This window comes from Lutjanus erythropterus, chromosome 21, assembly GCF_056507025.1.
Source record: "Lutjanus erythropterus isolate fLutEry1 chromosome 21, fLutEry1.hap2, whole genome shotgun sequence".
Taxonomy (NCBI): Eukaryota; Metazoa; Chordata; class Actinopteri; order Lutjaniformes; family Lutjanidae; genus Lutjanus; species Lutjanus erythropterus.
The window spans coordinates 3,373,399-3,394,058 of NC_139337.1; the positions used below are offsets into that span (position 1 = coordinate 3,373,399).

At 39.5% G+C, this 20,660-nt stretch overlaps 1 protein-coding gene across 1 annotated transcript; it reads right to left on the reverse strand.

Moving 5' to 3' along the window:
* Nucleotides 1-17: 17 nt before the first annotated feature.
* On the reverse strand, nt 18-20,379 carry ptbp2a (polypyrimidine tract binding protein 2a). Its single transcript, XM_084746728.1, has 14 exons — nt 20,246-20,379; nt 18,138-18,165; nt 14,840-14,900; nt 11,143-11,315; nt 10,338-10,478; nt 10,006-10,161; nt 9,783-9,893; nt 9,439-9,649; nt 9,046-9,161; nt 5,229-5,262; nt 4,467-4,559; nt 1,757-1,973; nt 665-742; nt 18-496 (listed from the first exon to the last, which is right to left on the reverse strand). Exons 1-14 carry the CDS (start codon nt 20,251-20,253, stop codon nt 367-369), a joined length of 1,557 nt encoding a protein of 518 aa, XP_084602854.1. The 5' UTR covers nt 20,254-20,379; the 3' UTR covers nt 18-366.
* Between the last annotated feature and the right edge of the window lie 281 nt (nt 20,380-20,660).

The following is a 20,660-nucleotide window of genomic DNA, read 5'->3' on the forward strand; positions in this document are numbered from 1 at the left end:
GCTGTAGAAACAGTTGATATTGTCAAGTAAGGCACATTTACTGTATCTTTTCAACTAAATCAAGAATTAAACACTGATCTACATCAAACTATTATACAAGGGGACAATCAATCATGTCAATAGTTCGCTTGACATAAAAATACAGAGGTACAGTTAATAACTGGGAGGATCCAGTATCTGCAATTGTTCTCTTTAAAAAAGGATGCAAGTCAAAGGTTTCAGTCTCTCAAGGAATGACAGGATCAACAAAACCCCAACAACAAAACTGATTCAATCAATGTGGTCCCCCCCAGTGTCCAGACAGTCTCAAAGGGTTCTGACAGTAAACCCTGTTCGGGTGCTGTCAGGAGTTTGTAGGTCACATTCTTAAATGGTGGACTTGGAGAAGGAGACTCTCAGGTGCTGGTTGCCTCCCATGTTGTAGTTGTGAAGGTCAATCAAGGCCTGGATTGCCTCCTCCACTGTTGACATCTGGATCAGAGCCATTTTACGATCCCTGAAAAATAGGATGCAGCAGTAAGAACCACACAATACAAACTCTGCTGTTGTCCAGCAAACATATCTTTTAACCAAAGTAAGAATCACAGACTGTTCCTTAATGGGTCCCATCTTTAACAGTAAGAAGCTGTAGTTGACTAATCTTACTGTAGGACAGGGTACGTACTGGAAAAACTTGAATGCTTTCACAGTGCCTCCAGCATTGGAGAAGAGTAGCCGCAGGTCTTCCTCCGTCACATCTTGTCTATGAAAATAAAGGTCAGAGGTTACAGTCAGGAAGGAATGTCAGGGAGCTTTCAGAGGGACTTATTCTTATTCTTGTAGTCTCAATAGGTCTAACGAAAACTGTTGACAGTCTGTAGATTATCCAGCATAATGACAATATTTCTGATAAGTGTAATTTTCCATGCTCTCAGCATCACAAAAATCCATTCACCTCCATCGTCTTGGGTCAAAAATTGACATAAATATCTCAAAACTTGGATAAATAAAACCTAAAGTATCTGCATGGACAGATACCACTAGAGGGAAGTGAGAAAATAGGTCAAGACTTCCTCATTTACAGTCCAATTAGCAACTTGAGGCGCAAGCATCGAGATGGAGTCTGATCTTTATAAGCAGATATCTGCATATGAATCTAGATATATTACAAAATCAAATAAAAAGCTGAATTGTTCCAAGATGACAGCCCCCAGATCAGCCAATGTGTTCAGCCTCTTTTGCACTCCATATGGACTATTTACCTGAACACAACCAAAGCCTGCTCAAATGTACTCTAAACAAAAACAGAACAGAATATTGCATTCATATACAACTGTACCAGAACCTTGATCATATACAGTAACAGGAAGCTAACGGGTCAAAGCAGTTGACCATTTCTCAGTTTAGTACCTGACACTTTACTTTTCAAGGAACTAAAAGGTTATTCATTCTGCTGTTGTCTGTGTTTCTACTATGGTCTTATGATCCACAAAGATTAGGGAAACTAGTCATATGAAAAAGTGACGACTGTTAATACATGTTATGGTTTTTGCACATAAATCAAAATGAGGCCTGGACTTCGCTGGTGGTCCGTATGTTGTATGTCTGATGAGTCAAAGCACAAAACACGAAATGGTTTGTACCTGCAGATTTTTAAAGGAACGGTGGTTGAAGTAAAATGTTTTAAGTACTCAGAAATGTCCAGTGCTGAAGGGATATTGGAGAAACAGCCCTCCCTCCAGCATCTAAAATCAGGACTGACTGTCCCGGTACTTACGGGATGTTGGAGAGGTGGAGGGTGGCAGATGGCGGGAAGATGTTCTGGAAGTTCTTGGAGCCAGGTTTCTTGAAGCGATGAAGTGGGGAGTTGGCGTAATCCTTGGTCAAGCCCTGGTCATCCAGACCGTCACGAGGCAGCGCGACCGTCTGGTGCTTGGACAGCGTCACACGGATGATCTTCCCGTACATCTTTTGTCCATTCAAGTGGCTCATTGCTTTGGCCATGGGGAAGAAAAGAAGTGTCAGTGGTGAGGATGCTGCAGTCTGTCATGTGGTAATCACTGGCGTCACTTACAGAACCCAATGATCAGAAAACTAGAATTATCACCTTGAGGTCAGATGATTCTGCCTGCCAGTCTGGCCAGCCTTATATGAAGACTTTGAAGGAATTTAATCAAAGGTATTAAGTGTATTTTTTGACAAACTGGAAAGCATCACTATATTGAAATAAATCACTCCAGTCAGGGATGCCCAATATGAATTTTTTTCAGCCTATAACCAAATAATAGATGATTGCCTGCTTCTCATGGCCGACACCAATAGCTTAAGCAACAATTTCACATTTTTGTGTGTAGTTTAAACCCGCCTTAGGGTAGGAAAGGCTCAGTTGTAACGAGTAAAGATGGATGATCTGACCAAACTAAATGTAACTGACATCACCATGACAACAAAAACAAAGAACAAATCTGACTCTTCAAACATTCAATTATTTTTTATAGTAAAGTTTATCAAAAAAATTTCATAAATATACTCGATTTTTTAGAGTGTTTGCCTCAGATTTCAAATGAAATTCTTTGACAATCTCTCAAATCAGATACTATAACAGACAATATCTGTCGGCTAACATCAGCTGATTTATTGTACATCCCTAATTCTAATTCCTTTGAAGAGATTCCGTCCAGGTGTTCCGGACATATTGTGTTCACAAGAATGGGACAGATGTGAGGCCACAGTGGATTTGACCTTTGACGTCCCAAATCTAATCATTCCTAGTGGAAATTTGAATAAAGTTTGAAGAAATTAGAGCAAAGCGTTGAGATATCATGTTCTCAGGAATGGGACAGATGGACTCTATCTCTAGACACAGCTGTTGCCAGTGTGGAGGCATAAAAATGTGAACTCCATACCTATAAAATGAGAGGCAGTGCTTATATTTATGTCATCTGACTCACTAGGTGATGACACATCCATTTAACTTATCACACAACAACAAATGGGAGCAGTGAACTCTGGTAACTACAAGTGTTTTTAACATAATGAAGGGCAGTAGAGTATGAAAAAAGACCTGTCCTTCTATTCGGAAACGATAGTTTGAAATTTAAGTGTTGATATTTGGCCAATAAATCAGTGCATCCCTTTTAAATCAGTTGCAGAACATTGCAGCAGCTTGTCAGTTTGGGAAGCTTAGTCATGATTTTAGCTTGAGCTAAAATAATTCCTTATGAAACTTGAGTAATTTGATTACCAAAAACCACCAATGCAAAGTCTTAGCATCAAAGCTTTGTTTAATCCATATTTACAACGTGGTGGTGCAAAAAAATAGTTGATTTGTGATTGTGGACTAAATGTTCCCAACATAGTGTGAAATATAGGTTTATTGCCACTGTCACTTTTTAAGGTAGTAATTCCCTTAATCTCAGTGCAGAGTTACAGTGAAAAGACTAGAAAGACGTGCTGTGTTTTCCTCTGAAACACAACACTATAGGTCAGAAAGTGTCGTGTGTGACACTGACTGGTAAAATTCAGTATTACCTGATATTTGTTTTGAAATTGAAGATATTTGGATTAATATCAAACTAGTGTGAACATATTTACATTGGCCCAACTGTTTTGTGGAAAGTGGAATTCCCAGTAAAATACTGATTAAATTATTTATCAGTGGCACAGTAAAGTGCAGGTGAAACAAAGAGGTAAAGCTGGGATGGATCATCGTATGGATCACCCCCCATGGTTTAGCCTGCATGTGATCTAATGAATGAGATCTGACTAAATAAAACCATCTTCGTGTGAAACACATTTTACTTTCGCTGTTGCTTTTTCATAATTCCCTGAATCTCAGAGCAGCGGTGAAAAAACGAGACTTAAGCGTACTGTGTTTTATTTTGCAGCTCATATCTGTGTGGCTGCGGAGTCTTAAAAGAGATATATATATATATATATATCCCCGCCATGACTTTGTGTATTTCCACTGGTGTAAAACGGAAACTTAGAAGTAGAATAGAAAGTTTGTGATGGTAACTGGAACTTTGGCAATATCCACTGTTTTAACTTCTACACACAGCTTTGCTCTGCTCACAGGTGCAGATCTATGACACAGGCTTCAGTGTTGATTGGCTACTCTGACTTCTAACCAGTCGGATGGTGCTGTGTGCTGGACATTGAGCCAGAATACAGAATGCAGTAGTGTATTATAGACTATAGTATTCAGTATACTGTATAGAATTATAGTGTAATTGTTATCATTATATGTACCATTACATTACTATGGTGATGACTACAGACAGAACGAGATCAAAGCCCCTACAAAGGGGTGTGTTTGGTCTTAAACTTCGTCCATTGAATTATTTTAAAATGGTGTTAGGTGTCTAACATCTGTAACAATAGGACTGAACAGGTGTACAGATGTACAGTATGGTTTATGCCCCCCTTAGCCTCCCTTCTAGACAAACACTGCCACTAGCCTCACAAGACAATTGACGTCTGCTCACCTAGCTGGGCCTGGTTAGCGTCTGACATCTGAATGAGGGCGCTGTCCTTCTTGTTGTAGAGAATTTTCACCCTCTGGACATCACCGTACACTCCTGCATTGGCATCACAGGCAGGCAGGAGGAGAAAAAGGTGAGGTGGAGAGAAAGCAGACAGTTAGAAAAACAAAAAATAAGTTAACACTGGAGACAAGGATATTTCAGGACAAGAAAACAAAGAAGAGAGAATAGCAGAGTACACACAAGAAATTTACAGTAGAGTGAGGTGTGTAGAAGGAACAGGTAAAGAGAGAAGAGACACCCTCTAAACAGATAAGTTATCAAGCTGTGTCAGATGGCTATAAAATAAATCTGCATGCAAAAATAATGACTTCACCGTGCATTAACAGATTACTGTGTAGTGAATTTTAGGGCAAAGCAATGAACATTAACCCAAACCAATAAAGAGGGGGCCAAAATGTATAAAATGTGTTACAAATTACCATACAGGCTAGTGTGCGCAAACAAATATATGTAAGCTTGTAATAATAATAATAATAATAATAATAATAATAATAATAATAATGACAAATGTCTCAAAGATAGAATGAATATAGAACAAAAAGAAAGAAGGTAGAAGAAAGAAGGAGAGAGAAAAGTGAAAGAGAGAGAGAGAGAGAGAGGGAGAGAGAGGGAGAGGAAGAGAGAGAGAGAGAGAGAGAGAGAGAGAGAGAGAGAGAGAGAGAGAGAGAGAGAGAGAGAGAGAGAGAGCTAACGATAACATACCGAAGAGGGTAAACAGACTTTGGGGCGTAACCATCTTTAGAGGGAGAGAAGAGCAACAAGCAGCGTGAGACAGGTAGAGAGGTAGAAGAGTCGGAGCGGAGCGGAGGTAGAGATGGACAGATCGATCCAGAACGGAGGTAGGTAGGAGGAATGGTGGTTTTTGTTTTCCCCCCGGAGAGTGATGGAGGTGGTGGGTCATGGAGGGGAGCAGGCGGTGGAAGAGGAGTCATGGAGGGGAGGGGGGGTTGGTTAATGTGGGAGGAGGAGGTGGTGGAAGAAGGGGATGATTCAAGGGGTTAACAGTCCCCCCATCAGCACATGGAGCGGATGGGGGAGGCAGGATGAATGGAGGGGGAGAAAGGAGGGGTGGGAGTAGAGAGAGAGAGATGAAAGGGGGAGGAGATGAAGAGGGAGGCAAATGCAAATTGGGGGGAAAATAAAAAAATAAAAAGTGAGGGGGGGGAGGGACAAAAAATAAAATATAGGTCAGTACACTGGAATAATGCAGGTAGTTTGGTCAGAGATAATGGCTTGGATCAATGTTTTCTTTAGTCAAAATACAGCAAATAACTTGCGCCAAAATGTCTTTCACCCTGGACAAGCATGGGGTAAAGGTACATTCATGTCAAAATCATAATAAAATCAGCAATATAAAGTCATAACCATGGGATAAAAACAACATGCAGCAGGTCGGAAATCTGAAGATCTACAATCTTTCAGCGAGGGAGGATGATACTACAGGAGTGTGAGAAGCTGAGGGGGGAAAATTAGTTAAGAGACCATGCAGTTAAATTATTGTTTAAGCAGTACAATTTGGCATGCAAGAGTTGAAGGCCACTTGAGTAAAACGTGGTGTTCACACAAGTCCAAGAGGCTAAAAGAAAGCTTAAGCACAGTATCTTAAAGGGATAGTTTGGATTTTTTGAATAGGGGTTGTATGAGGTACTTATCTATAGTCAGGGTATTACCTACAGCAGATGGCCGTCAGCACACCCCCAGTGTGGAGAAGCAGCAGGAGCACTGCTTAGGGTTATCAGTCGACCAATATTGGCCTGTCACTCTATCAGTATTGTCCTCTATGTTGTCTGCCTTTTTTATTTTTAATACTAAAACATAACAGACCATTTTTTGGGGTGGTTTTATAGACAGTATTTTATGAATATTTGATGGCATTTCTTATTTTAAGTCGTTATATTTGTGCTTTTATCATTTATGGCAGCAGGTAATATTAATGGGTTTTTTTTTGCACTTTTTTTTCATTAAGTCAGTTTTTACTTGCCCCTGCAGTTTATTTATTATCGATTATGAAATAACAACAAAAACTTCAGTTAACTGTCATGCTGAATCAAAACTGCGACATTCATAATATGTCAGAAAAATAAATAATGGTCTGTCAAGAGAGTGCCAGATTTACTTGCCCAACATGGCATTTAACTTGCCCCTTGCAAGCCTTATTGTTGACCCCTGTATGTTTATTCACAATTATTTAAAAAAAAACAGTGAAAGTTTACAGTTTCAGCACCCTGATACCATTTTGGATTTTGTACATACATATATAAATACAAAATATCAAGGAATTTTTCACTTCCTGATATCTGTATCTGTTGGGCTCTACTCCCAGTGTATGAAGCTAAGCAATGTACTATTGTGGACAGGGTCATCAGCACAACATAAGTAAGTGTACAGTACACTGAGAATATTTTCACTGCTTTACCTCGCTGTCAGAAAGCCCTTCCTCATGGGAAACCACTGTTATACAAACAGAATATCTCTCTGTGTTACTACAATGTTTTAAAGGGTTGGCTAAGGCTCAGGCTTATATTGAAACTTCTCCAATCAAACAATATGCATTCTTTTTGTGCTCAGGTCAAGGAAAAAAGGAATTGTATTAGTCAACTGCATTGTCCATTAATCTGCTGATTATTTTCACAATGAATCAATTAATAGTCGTTTGTCTAAAATAAAATTTAAAAAAAATATGAAAAATGTTGATCAGTGTTTCCAGGATCCCATGACAACATCTTCAAATGTTTTGTTTTGTCCACAACTCAGTGACATTCAGTTTACTGTCAGAATGGAGTAAAGACACCAGAAAATATTCACATTTAAGAAGGTGAAATTTTGAGAATTTGGACAGATTAATCGATTATCAAAATAGTTGGGGATTAATTTAATAATCATCTAGCTTAATCACAGGGGTTCTACTTCACTTCCATGTGATATGTGATGTCCACTACCGCAGCACCTACCACCTAGCCTGGGGTGTGGTAAAGTTGAGTGTGATGTATTTCACAGAGTTGGCAGTTCAGCTTGCTACACTACACATCTGTGGCATCTGATACCCCGCCCTATCAAGGCTGTCTGATGGCAGGGTAAGTGGTGAGAATATTCTGAATATAGTGTACACTTCAACTCAAATTGATTTTTTCTACTGACCCTGCCCACAGCAGTACACTGTTTAGGTTCCCTATACTGCTGCTTCTCCAAACAGGAGGTGCAATGACTGCCATTTACTGTAGGTAATACACTAACTATGGATAAGTATCTCATACAACCACACTTCAAATAATCTGAACTATCCCTTTAACATCAGGGGTTCAGGTTTGAATGATTGAGATACTGTCAAAGGCTCCGCTATGACACATTCATTCACAGCCAGAGAGAACAGACTGATGAGGAGAGAGACAGAGACATTAGGTGAGACAAATTAGATGCTATTTGAGTCACAGTAAGAAAAAAAAACTCAGGAAGAGGGAGAGAAGACAGCGAGCAAAGCGTTTCAGAGAGGCAGGTATTTGTTCCCAGAAGTGAGACACGGGTTAGGAGACCACAGAATGATTTCATATGAGCTTTCATATGAGCTGAGGAGAGGTGAGGAGAGCTTAGAGAGGAAAAACAGAAGAGAGACAGTTAGCCGAGTTAGATACAGTTTGACAAGAGAGGGGAGGGCAGAACATCGGAGGAGGAAAGAGGGGAGGGTTTTTGGTGCGGTGACAGAAACAGCAAATCCCCTCTCTCATACGGGGACATAATGAGTCTTGACCAAAAGGGGTAAAAAATAAAAACAACAGCAAGGCCCTTGGCATGTAAAGGACACTAGAAAATACAGCAAAGGAAAGGGTTAGACATAATTGTTTGCTTCATATCAAAACTAGGTGGAATAACAAAAGGTCCAGTCCATCTCTTGTCTAAAAAGCTTTGGTTTCCCATGGTGAGGCACCAATTTTTTCCTTGGGACAGTTCAGGGATTAGTGACTAAATATAAATAAACTAAAATTGCACACAGCTCCTCTGTTCTGTAAATACTTCAAAAGAGACAGATTTTCTAGGGATGTGGACTAGTTTTCTGGCTCAGATATGATCAGCCTGACTACAGAGAGACATTTTGTCAAATAAAAAGCTCAAATACTTCTATGGCTGCTCAAAACCACCCTCTCAGTCTCACTGAATCTCACAGAAGAGTTACTGCTCTCTGCTTTCTACTTTTTTAAAGAGTTTCAAATACTTAAATATATATATAAACTGAATTGTCAGTGTTACAGTTAGATAAGCCAAATGAAGTGTTTTAGAGTAAGTCAATCATGTTGAGTTCAAAGGTCAAACATGTACAGAAAATCCCATCATGGACATTCTACATGGATCCTCTATGACAGACACAAGACAATGAAAATGAAAATGGTGGCACAAGGAGGACAACTGGCCACAACCAGCGAATCAAAAAAGAACAGAGGGATGAAGGTGGTGGGTAGGAGTGGTGGACTTTAAGCCTTAGATGGTCCATCTGACTGGTGTGTTTGTGTATAGATGTGTTACTGACCTCCTCGTTGAGATTGCTGACCAGCAGGACCCCGCTGGACCCCGACTGTCCAGCTAGGGCCACCCTGCCTGCAGCAGCAGCAGCCGCCGCTGCCGCGCTCAAAGGGTTCAGGGCTCCTGACAGGAAGGAGACAAGACAATCATGGAATGGAGAGCAGCACAGAAACTACACCACAGCAGTACAACACTGAGAAAAGATGAGACTTTTGCACCAGCCAAAATGGCTGATTCTAATTTTTTCAGAATCTGATTAAAATGTATCATTTGAATGAACCCGCACCATGTGAAATCTAATCACATGGCCTTAGAATTCAAAACTATCTGGGCATAACCACAAATTAAATAGCCAGTGGGCACAAACAATAAAAGGAAGAGAAATAAAAGTGTGATCTACCTGGGATCTTACCGAGGAGGGAGTTGGAGTCTTTGCTGAAGGCAGCGGCCACCGTGGGGTCGAGGCTGGGCTGGCCATCACCAGCAGGCAGCTCGGGTCGCGTGTAGTCGCGACTCTTATCATTGTTGTACTTGACATTTAGGTTGACCAGCTTAGAGAAGTCGATACGCAGTGTGCAACATGAATTGTAGATGTTCTGGCCATCTAGTGCCTGGCAGGGGGAAAAAAATATAACTCTATGTTCACTATTACATCTGGTATTATGGTACACTGAAGTAGACAGGAAGTGATTAGTTGTGCTGTAGTAGATAAATAGTGGGAGTTCTATATAAACAGCTTCGTACCAGTTTGGCCTGCTGTGCATTAGCAGGATCACTGAACTGCAGAAGAGCCTGGAATTGATTGTTCTTGGTGAATGTGATTATCTTCATGACAGTGCCAAACTTAGAGAAAATCTATCAAAAAAAAGAAGAAATAACTTTAATACTCAGGTACAAACAGTGGGTAGTATGTCACATGACAACTGAACATTTGTTACTGTGTGGGGTCACTATAACTGTTGCCTGCCTGTTGCAGTACGTCCAGCGTTACAGGGTAGAACATGTTGTCAATGATGATCCGCAGCACAGGACTGGAGGCTGCGGCGAGAGCCTCCTGCACATCTGAACTTGGTGACCCACCAGACTGGACTGCCGACACTGCCTGAAGCACCGCCTGGGTCCGCTATGGCCAAACACAAGCTGTTAGTCACTATCTTTAACAATAGAGCTAAACAGACAAGATGGTGACCTATTTTACTGTAAATGCAAAAAAAACAGTACAAGCATTGAGATCACGTCCTCAGAATAATGTCAATACTGTTCCCAAACACAGCGATGCATTAGTCCGACTCTACTCACCTGATTTCCAGCATCGGTTTTGAGTTCTTTGTGATTGGAGTACTGAATAAAGACAGGGACATTGCGAACGTGAGGAGTCACAGTGGTGTAGTAGTTAACCATAGTGATGGCCGCCTCTTCTGTCCCCATTTCCAAGAATGCCTGGAGGAACAGAAAAGAAAAAACTGATAAATTCTAAACACTGTTGCAATTAAAGAAATCATTACATGGCTATGGCTATTTAGTTTCCACAAAATGGACAAATCTACCCATTTTTATTGAAATAATTTTAGATACCCTGCAAGTAAGAGAGAAGTACATGAACTTTATGCTGGAGGTCACTGCTGCAAAATGTTCACCACAGTGACTTGCAATTCACCACTGTGGAAACAACTTTATCAGACCAGCACAGATGAAGTTGTCTGCACATTGAGATGAGGCAGCTGCCAATCGATCAAGACGAGCAGACACACCGGCATCGGTACTGTGAAGAGAACAAAGCCGCTGTACTTGACAGGAATCTAGGGGACAAAAGCCAAGTACTTCCTACAGCCTCCTCAGCAGGCAGACAAAAGGCTTTTGTATGGACATGTGGGCATCATTCAGATGCAGTTCAAGATAGAGGAACAGAACAAGCCAAAGTACTCATGTGACCCTTGGTCACTGGCAGGTCAAGACAGAAAAGGAAACAGGATTTGACCAATGTCCTCCTGGAAAAAACCCACCCATTATGCCTATGAATTAATCTGTTGTGTAAATCTGAAGGCTAAGAATTATTTGTGGTCCGTACAAATATGCCAACACTTGGTCCATCTGTTCCACTCACCTGGTTCTTTCCCTTCAGTGTGAGGATATTGGTGACTTTGCCAAAAGGTAAGCCGAGGGCGATGACTTCAGTCTCTGATGCTTCGTTAGGCAGTTTCCTGATATGAAGCACCCGAGATGGTGGGGCCTCCTCCACCCTCAGCTTTTTACTGTCACTGCCATTCGAAGCTCCATCTAAAATTTTAGCATAAACACTTAATAAGTGTGCTTATCAATGCAATGCTGTCCCCTTGCCAGTTATGTTCTGTATTTTTATTACTGTCAACACACCTCATGAAAAAGTTAAAACCTATGTGTTTTCATCCCATCTCTAAATCTCTCTGGCTTAAAGGGCCTTTTCACACCATCTTTGTTTGGACTGGATTTTCAGACTTTTCAGTTTGATCTGAATCCAAGTTACAGGTGTGAAACCGCCCCTGAACCCCAGTCTAGACCAAACAGCCCAAACTTGGTTTGACCAAAAATAAGTAAGAGGTGGTATCATTGAAAACACATAAAAGTTAAGAGACTTTTATTTTCCAAGAGGATGAGAGAGAGAGAGAGAGAGAGAGAGAGAGAGAGAGAGAGAGAGAGAGAGAGAGAGAGAGAGAGGAACTGAACTGACAACATGCTAATGTTAAATGCATGCCCGTCTATAAACCAATCAATTGTAAGTAAGTGGAGACACACGTCACACATGTCAATGTGAAACCAAAACTCACCAGATTAAATGGGTAAAACAAAAACATGAACAATGTTTTGGACTTTCAGGTGTGAAAAGGCCCTAAAGAACAAGGTTGGAGTTGCTCTAAATTTGTTCAAGAAACCAAAACCAGCAAAGTGTTAGTCTGCCTCTCTTTGACTTCTCTAAACCTTAAGTGAAACTCAGCCCCAAACCCACTGGTTCATACTTACTGACAATTCTTTGAAACCCAGTCATGACTATTCCATTTATGAAAAAAGGCTCAGTAATTTCCAAAAACAGCTGGTCACTGAAGTTTTCAGCAAACATGATTCAAACAGGAGGGAATAGTGTATTTGTTGGGTGACTATTTTCAGATGGCAACAAATACTAAGTAAATTGTAATCCACATTTGGTCCTGAGTATTTGGGACAGCAGGATGGTGTACGTGGGATTAAGTCAAAATAAAGTACAGCATGTGTGTGTTCATGGTAATGAAGGAACGTGTCACCCAGTGCAACAGTGTGACTCACTGATTTGAAAGAATATCTGGGCCTAACTGCAACTGCAATGATTTGTGATATTAAAGGGAATTTCTACATCTTTACTCTTTCTCTTCTGAAAAGCATATTAAAATGATTATGCTGATTTTTGCAGGGATCTGCACCAAACAAAGATGTTTTCTTAAGACTGTAGAATATGATGTGTGGGCCAGGACATCTCTGCAATACGACAATACCTAGGCTAACTTAAAATTATGTTTTGACACATTTTGCCTTCAAATAAAATTGTGCCTCCGGCATTGGAAAAGTGCACTAAGCCATGTTATGATTTTGGTAAAACTGTCATGAATTGTTCAGCCCTACACTATGGCACAGAGGAAACAGACATACCAAGCATCAGATATCTTGAAGGACATTGAGGTTTAGGGGAACTGTTGGTTAAAGGATAAGAGTTTCAAACCCAACTGTTCGTGTGTCGTTGTTAGGTGCAATATCAGATATATGTAACAATGTCAATGGATGTACTATATTTAATTTTAATTTATTTCTAACAGAGTACTGTTACAGTATTTTGTCCCTTTACATTCATAAAGATGAAGCTTTTGTTCTGAAAGATCTGAGCTTGAAATCTTGTTGTAACTAGTTGATCAGAAAGGCACTAAGTACGAAGGGATGGAAACACCTGGTCCTCTTTTAAAAGCAGGACTGCTCTGACAAATCAAACAGACCTGAAGAAATAATATCATACAGTTCCAGTTGCTTCATGTTGCTTGTGTTCTCTTTAGCTTTCAGTAGAAGACTGCTGCTGGCTAATTGGAGGCTTAGAGTCTGAATTCTTCTTAATCTATTTAAGAACTTCAACCGCCCTTTGTTATTTTAGCTTGTTTGGATGTAATAGCACATGTTGACTGCTGACATAGGTGGGATTAACCATGGCAGCTTATGTGTATAGTGACATGTGTGTACCATTTGTATACCATTGATCAATACTGTCATTTCAGTTTCTTTTTTTTTTCTTTTCTTTTTTACCTCAATTCTGAGAAACAGACATTTCTCTTAGTGACAAAAACCAACAGGTTGCTAATTGCAGTTTAAATAGCTGGCTCAGGATACCGATCTCTTGTTCAGCAATCATTTCATTCAGGAATTGTGAACCAATTAATCATCGCCCTGCTCACATTCCTCTGTCCATGGCATCAAACTCCAAGCAAGTCCAAGTACTTGCAAACTGATGTGAAACTGATAGAAGAACTCTGTTTGACTACACATCAAAGTCTTTTTTCTAAATTTAAGAAAACTCAATGTGAGATTCCAAACAAATACAATGGAATCCCCATCGTAAGATAACATACATAAGATAGCAATGACTGCTTCTGCTTTGTTATGGTTTTGGTCAGTAATGTGAAAAGGTCTGAGAAAAAATGATTCATGAGAAATTATTTTCTCATTTAGCAATCATCTTACAGCTTAAAGAATATAACAAATAATTAATGTTGGATTACATTTTGTACGACTGCAGCCCAGAAAATGTGCAGAAATATGTATATATGCAACATGCTGACACAATGATGGAACACATGACCACTGTGGGTTAATGACAGAGTCCTAATGACAATTTATTTACAATATTAATTAATAATATTTAAGTAACCACTGTGACATTTTGCACTGCTCAAATACATTAATGTAAAGCTGTTTTCCTGGAGAATAGAAATACAAAAGGAATAATTTTGATAAGAGATTTACAGTGTGTTTAGAATACATGTAATCATCTTTGCCAGTAAAAATATCTCAAGGTGATTAATAAACTGCTTTGTAGCACAACACCCGACCATTCATGTTAAGTCTTATTTATCTTTATCAATTTATCTATTACAAATTTTTCATTCTTTTTTGAAAGCTTACAACAGGACTGGGAAATCCTGAATTTAAAGAACACTCCATCCACCTCTGCAAGACTGTTTATTCAGGTAGCTACACAACATCAACCTTGTGTGATCTTGAATAAAGGCAGTCTGAGAATCTTTATCTCACTTATTAGACAGGTCCCTGGGGTGACATTAGCCTGGATGGGGGCGTTGTGTAGCAATGGTAGACTGGGACTTTGATTAAAGATCTCACAAAACCCTTGTGTATGCCTTTAACATCGTTCTCATTTTGTTGGCAGAGTGCTTAATAGCCTAACTTTGTCCATCTTCTCTCTGTGGCAGCAGCTCTTTCAGTCACCCATAATGCTGCAGTTTTCTCTGAGATGCTTCTGATATCGTCTGAACAGTGAGGAGGCATTAAAATGCAGTGGTACCCACTATGTCTGTTCCAGTCACATGCTGTGGTGTGTGGGTGCCCACCTACTGAGGAGCGTGATGTTATTCAGACACTAAATAGCTCCCATGAGGGAATGGTTCAACTCGCGCAGCCCGTTTCACTTTTCAAACACCTATTTATTAATCCTTCCTTTTAATGCCGTCTGTCACTAGCGATCATGCAAATCCGTCAAGCCCCTCCCTATTCAGGGGTGGTCGGAACGAACTCACCACTGATACTGCTCATGCCAGAGTTGGGACTGTTGTACATACTCAGCTCGTCTGATCCTCTCTGCAGAAAAAAAAAGAAAGACAGGCAGACGGTCAGGCTCAGTTGTGAAATAATGGGGGAAACTATTTCCATTTTCCAGACAGGCCCTCAAACAACAATAAAAAAGCGGTCTCTGAAGACAGTTTAAAGTAACAAAAGGAGGGTCGAGGAGTAGGTGGAAAGAGACATAAAGCAGCAGGAGAGTGCTCTGGCTCCTCCCTTTCTGGTGTAGGTTTAATCTTGCTGAATTTAAGATGTCAAGATGTGTCATTTCATCCTGAGCTATACGAGGTCCCAGAAGGCTTGCTGGGGCTGACGGGCGCCCTGTGCTCTTAAACCTGACTGATGGGATGAAGAGGAACCTGGCTAGGGACCCATTACGCACACAACTTTATAATAGCTTCATACACCCCTCCTTGTTTCTGTCTGACTGAATTTGAACCAATTGTTCTTTTGTCACTAACATTCTTTATGGTTACGATAAACTAGACGTTGCGAGCCCTGCTACAGCGACATGACACAAATAAATTGAAAGGGTAATAAAGTTGTCTGACTTGGGCCAAAATGTGAGCACACAGAGCATGGGCTGCAAGAATCGGAGAAAAGATTTCTCTCCCAACAGCTGGCAACCCTCTCTGTTCTGTCCATGACACTGAAATATTGATGAAATAAACAGGATGGCAAAGACCCACCATATCAGAGGAATCAGTATTTTATGACTGTTCTGTTTCCCTTCGAGAGAGGACTTTAACTTTGTTTTGTGCAGACAGAAATGCAGCTGGCACTCAACAAATCAGGTTAGGTAGCCAGAACAACAATGCGCTTACACAAGGAAACAGGTTTGTTTGGTGATCAGTGGGGACACAAGCCCTTCCCATTTCATTAAAGCTATTCTCATGCTATAAAAACTCAAAACAAATATTTTAAAGAAATCTGATTGTTCTGGTGTTACACAACAGCACAATGTCAAACAAAGGATTTTAAAATGAAATATTGCCTAATCTTTATGGCACGCGTTTTTATATTTATTTCCTGGATGTTGGTTGTGTTACATAAGAGTTAAAATAGAGCATTAACCTCAGGATAAGACAGCTCTCCATGTTAGTTTTTTCTTATTTTTGTTTAGTAGAATCTAATCTAATAAATAAAAAATCCATTATAACCAGGGTCCAAAATTAACATCCACCAAGCACCATACGCAGTTCAATTTTGGGTAATATGGGAAGATAAATTGGGGTCACTGTCCAGGTGATCAATAAATCATTTGGAAAAACAGCACAGGGCCATGTTTACATTGCTGTTTTTTATGTACACCTGCTGAGACTAACGTGACGCTCACTGTTGAATCAAGCTGCTTACTACCATTTGGCACTTTCTACACAATGTTTATCTATGTTTTTGCTGTAAGAAACATCTGTGTTAAATGTAATTAGATATGTGGTGACAAAAATACTGCAGTTAAGCCACCAAAAAAACCCCAAAACAAAACAAAACATGAAAGCAAAGAGAAAAATTACAGATCTCTGCATTTTTGCAAGAGGTGGCTTCTGAAAGAAGCAGTAGCCCAGAGCTCCTGGCTAAAATATGAACCTAAAAACCACAGTATGCAACATTCTTGACTAATCAATTAATTGGTGTGATTTTGCACGAAAAAAGTCAAAATTCTCTGATTTTGGCTTCTTAATATTACTAATAATATCAATATTTTCTGGTTTCTTTACTCCTTGCTCAAAGTAAATGGAATTTTTTTTTTGTTATGAGCAAAACAAGACATTTGAGGTTGTCGGCTCTGGGAACCACTGATGGACATTTTTCACCATTTTGTGACATTTTATGGAACAAACAACTAATCTGATCAATCAAGACAATAATCAACAGATTAATCTATGATGAAAATAATTGTTAGTTGCAGCCCTAACTGTTTTTTACTGAAAAAGTTCAGAATAAAAGTTGTCTATTCAGAAGTGCCTCTTTAAAGTGATGCTACAGAGGTCTCGAATATGAATATTTGCTGATTTTCTTGTATCATAATAAAAAAAAATCTTTAAATCCTTTTTAGTTTTGTAAATTAGACAAAATATGCAATTAAAAGATGGAATTTTTCACTGTTTTTGACATTTTATAGAGCAAACAATTAACCAATAATCAAGAAAACAAACGTTGATAATGAAACCACTGTTCAAACTAGTGTTGCACAATAAATCACAATATTATTAAAATCACAATATGGCTAAGTGCAATATTTAATCACGGAAGCAGAACCAAATCACAATCATTTGAAAATGTGTGAGAAAGCAGCATAATAATGAAGTACTGTAGTCCTGCATAAAAACCCTGTCCTAAAAAATTGTGTTCTCCAGATAAAAAAAAAAAACTTTGTTTGGCACAGACCCTAACAAATAAGACATCTTCATGATTTTAATCTTATTTTCAGTAAAAAATTTTAATAAAAAAATTATCATTCCCACTTATCATATCGTAGTGAAAATACTTGCAATATAGCCTTAAAAAAAAAAAAAACATATACTGCAGCAACTAGTTCCAACAACAACCAACTCTGGCCTGTGAGAAATAACCACTTAATTCACAGAGTTAGATGTGAAAATATTCTGGCTCCACGTGCTTTTCCCTGCTGCCTCTCCCTGCTGTTGCTGGTCTGTTTGTGCCACTGTTAGCTGGCTGAACAAGAGTGTCACTAAGCAGCGGCTTTCAGTTGTTCTTCAGAGGTAGCCAATTGCTGATAATAATTATCCAATCGCCCAACCCTAATCCATGCTTGACTGCACAACAGTGGGACAGTGCAAGCAGTGCACACAACCATGTTGTCAGTCAAACATGACTGTGATTTGTGATTGAAGTGCTAATTACTTTGGGTTTGGTGGGTGCCAATCCATGAGTAGTTACAGTCAGCTAAGTGTAAGCTGCATGAAATATAATAGGTTACACTGAATTAATGAATGTAGGGGGTGAAAAAAGCTTTTCTGATATCTGTAAATGAAAAAGGGCTTAAGCTGTATTATGTAAGTGACTACTTACTTGACAAAACACCCCTGCATTGAAGGGTTAATGCAGAAATATCTATTTTCCAGTATCAATTTCTCTAATCTTTAGCTGTTTGTTTTGCAACCGCGGTAGTATACAAGCAGTAATAATGTGCATGTTGTTTCATAACACAACAAGAAACACCTACAGTGTCCAGGGCAGGCTAGTGTGATTTGTGTGGTGAAGACTAAGGAAAAACCAAAGCAGAAAACTCACCTTCACTCCAACTGCAACATCACTGATGCTGAAAGAGAGACAAGTTTCATTTGGTCAAAATAAAGGGATTCAAAATGGAAAACAAAACCAGATGCTGTCAGTTACACAATAATCAGATGAGAGTCATCTTTTCTCTGAAGACAACAGTAACTTGTTTCATATAGCCTAAATGTTAAAGGGATAGTTTGGATTATCTGAACAGGGTTGCATGACATACTTAGAGAAGCAGCAGGAGTACTGGTGTAGTAGGCTATGCAATATACTGCTGTGAACAGGGACAGCAGCAAAACATTTTTAGTCACTTAAAAAACAGTTTCAGTTTAAGGGTACGCTATATTTAGAATATTTCACTGCTTTAACTTGGTGTCAGACAGTCTTTTCTGTTGCCATTATTCAAGCCAAATATCATTCTCCCCAAAGCAACCAGACTCCTATGACAAAAACAACAATTTTAACTGGTCTGCACTGCCACGATTGGTTAGTTTGTTTGTTATTTTGCGGGGATGTTACTATACATCAACTTGTTCAGCAATTCAATATGACTGATGCAAAGTGAGAATGCTGATCTATAATCATCATTTTTAAGATCTCTATATGATAACATCTGATATCATTGTATTGGGAAGAAAATTGTCATTTATACCGCTATTATTCTGCGCCTTTCGTGAATATGAACTAACCTCTTAAAACACTTAAGCAACCTCTGTGTACTGTGAGATAAAAGGACTGATTTTGCCTAAGGAGTCTGATGGCTTTGAAGAGAGCAATTTTTGGCTTATAGAGCAGCAGTCTGACAATATTCTAAATATAGCATACACTTACGCTAATACAGTTTTGTTAGGCAGCTAAAACACATTTAGGTGTTGACCCGGTCCACAGCAGCACATTGCTTAGCTTCATACACTGGTACCCCTACTGCTTCTCCAAACTGGGGGGGCGTGTCACCAGCCACCAACTGTAGGTAATACAATGATTATGGTTAAATACTTCATACACCCACACTTCAAAAAATGAGAACTATACCTGTAATGTGTCTCATTAGAGCAAGTGAAAGAACACAGACTCATTATCAACTGTCAGTTACTGATTAAGTTCACTCATAAGTGTAACAACACCATTAGTCCCTCTGAGAACCAAAGCTATAGTTCTAAATTGTTCACATATTGAATGCTTATTAATACATTTACATCCAGTCATTCATTCAGAATGGACAATACCTTCTGGTACTTGTTAATTCACATCCCCTTTACACACTCTGGTTACAATGTGTTATGTATGTATAGTGTATATATATATATAATATATATATACAGTTCTATCCATGTTAACCACATAAACATGATCTGGTTTCATGATATTATTGTGTTCCAACCAGCCTTTTCCCGAGGGGCTCATTTATGATTCACATCTTCCAGTAACGTTGAGGTCATGCTTTACAATACATGGTCAACCTACATCTTTGAATGACACACCCAAGTCCACTAAATCTAACAGTCGATGTTAGACACTTTATAACCAACTCAGTGTAAAACTACAAGACTAATATCAAAGGCAGTTGTCATTTTACACCGTACAACTTTGCTCGATAGTAGAAATGTGTGTTGAAGCACAAACTGATTCAAAACCAGGACACGTCTCATGCTTATCAGAGGACCCAACAGATACACTGGACCCGCTAGCCAGTTAGCTACAACACAAAGGACCACCGTTACTGTACATTTGTTAGCATAACGGTTTGCTAAACTTCACTAGCCGCTACGTTAGCACCCTGCTGCAAAATACTGAAGACTAAGAAAAAGTACATTATAGAACACTGTGAACACATCTCTATATGATGCGGTCATGCACGCCGAGTATGTTTTTTATCAAAGATAAAAACAACGCAGCAAATGTAATAAAACAGCAAGCGTTAGCTAACTTATGCTAGCATGCTAACATCAGGGACTTCCTTAATGGAAGAGAGCGCGTGGCTATGGAAACCCGTTTACACAAGCAGACGGCTGCTCAGCTGCTCTATAACGTGACGCATTCATACACTCCGCGTTTTGTGCCCCCTCAGTGTGAGATAATTGCATGCAGGCAACTTAGCATCGCTGTTAAAATATTACCCGTCCATTTCTGTAGAAATATCTCAGTCCCTCCGCTTTCGGTCCTGTTGTCTCCCCCGTTTACACCGACACTGACTGTGCACGCACACGTACACACGAGAGCAAAATGGAGGCAGTGTGAACTTGCGAGGCGATATGATGGCGGAAATGGCCGGAAAGTGCCGAAGCTGTTGAGTGCGCTGCCTCGCTCCAGTAACCAAAAACACACCAGTAAGTGTCGTTCAGCAAATATTTGGCTAATGTGTTGATTAGTAATAAAGTTTACTGTAAAAACGGGGCCGCCATTGTAATGAAAAATATCTCGTAGTCATTTTAATGAGAAACGCCTGAAAAATGATAAATACAAAGTGATAGGCCTCTAATTCATTATTTTGAGATACGAATATAATGGCTTATTTACATATAATTCTTATTT

Coding starts and splice junctions, on each gene's coding strand:
- ptbp2a (XM_084746728.1), bottom strand. Junction 5,263..9,045: donor TCAGCAATCTCAACGAGGAG/GTCAGTAACACA, acceptor CTCCCTCTAAAG/ATGGTTACGCCCCAAAGTCT. Junction 4,560..5,228: donor AAGTCTGTTTACCCTCTTCG/GTATGTTATCGT, acceptor ATGCCAATGCAG/GAGTGTACGGTGATGTCCAG.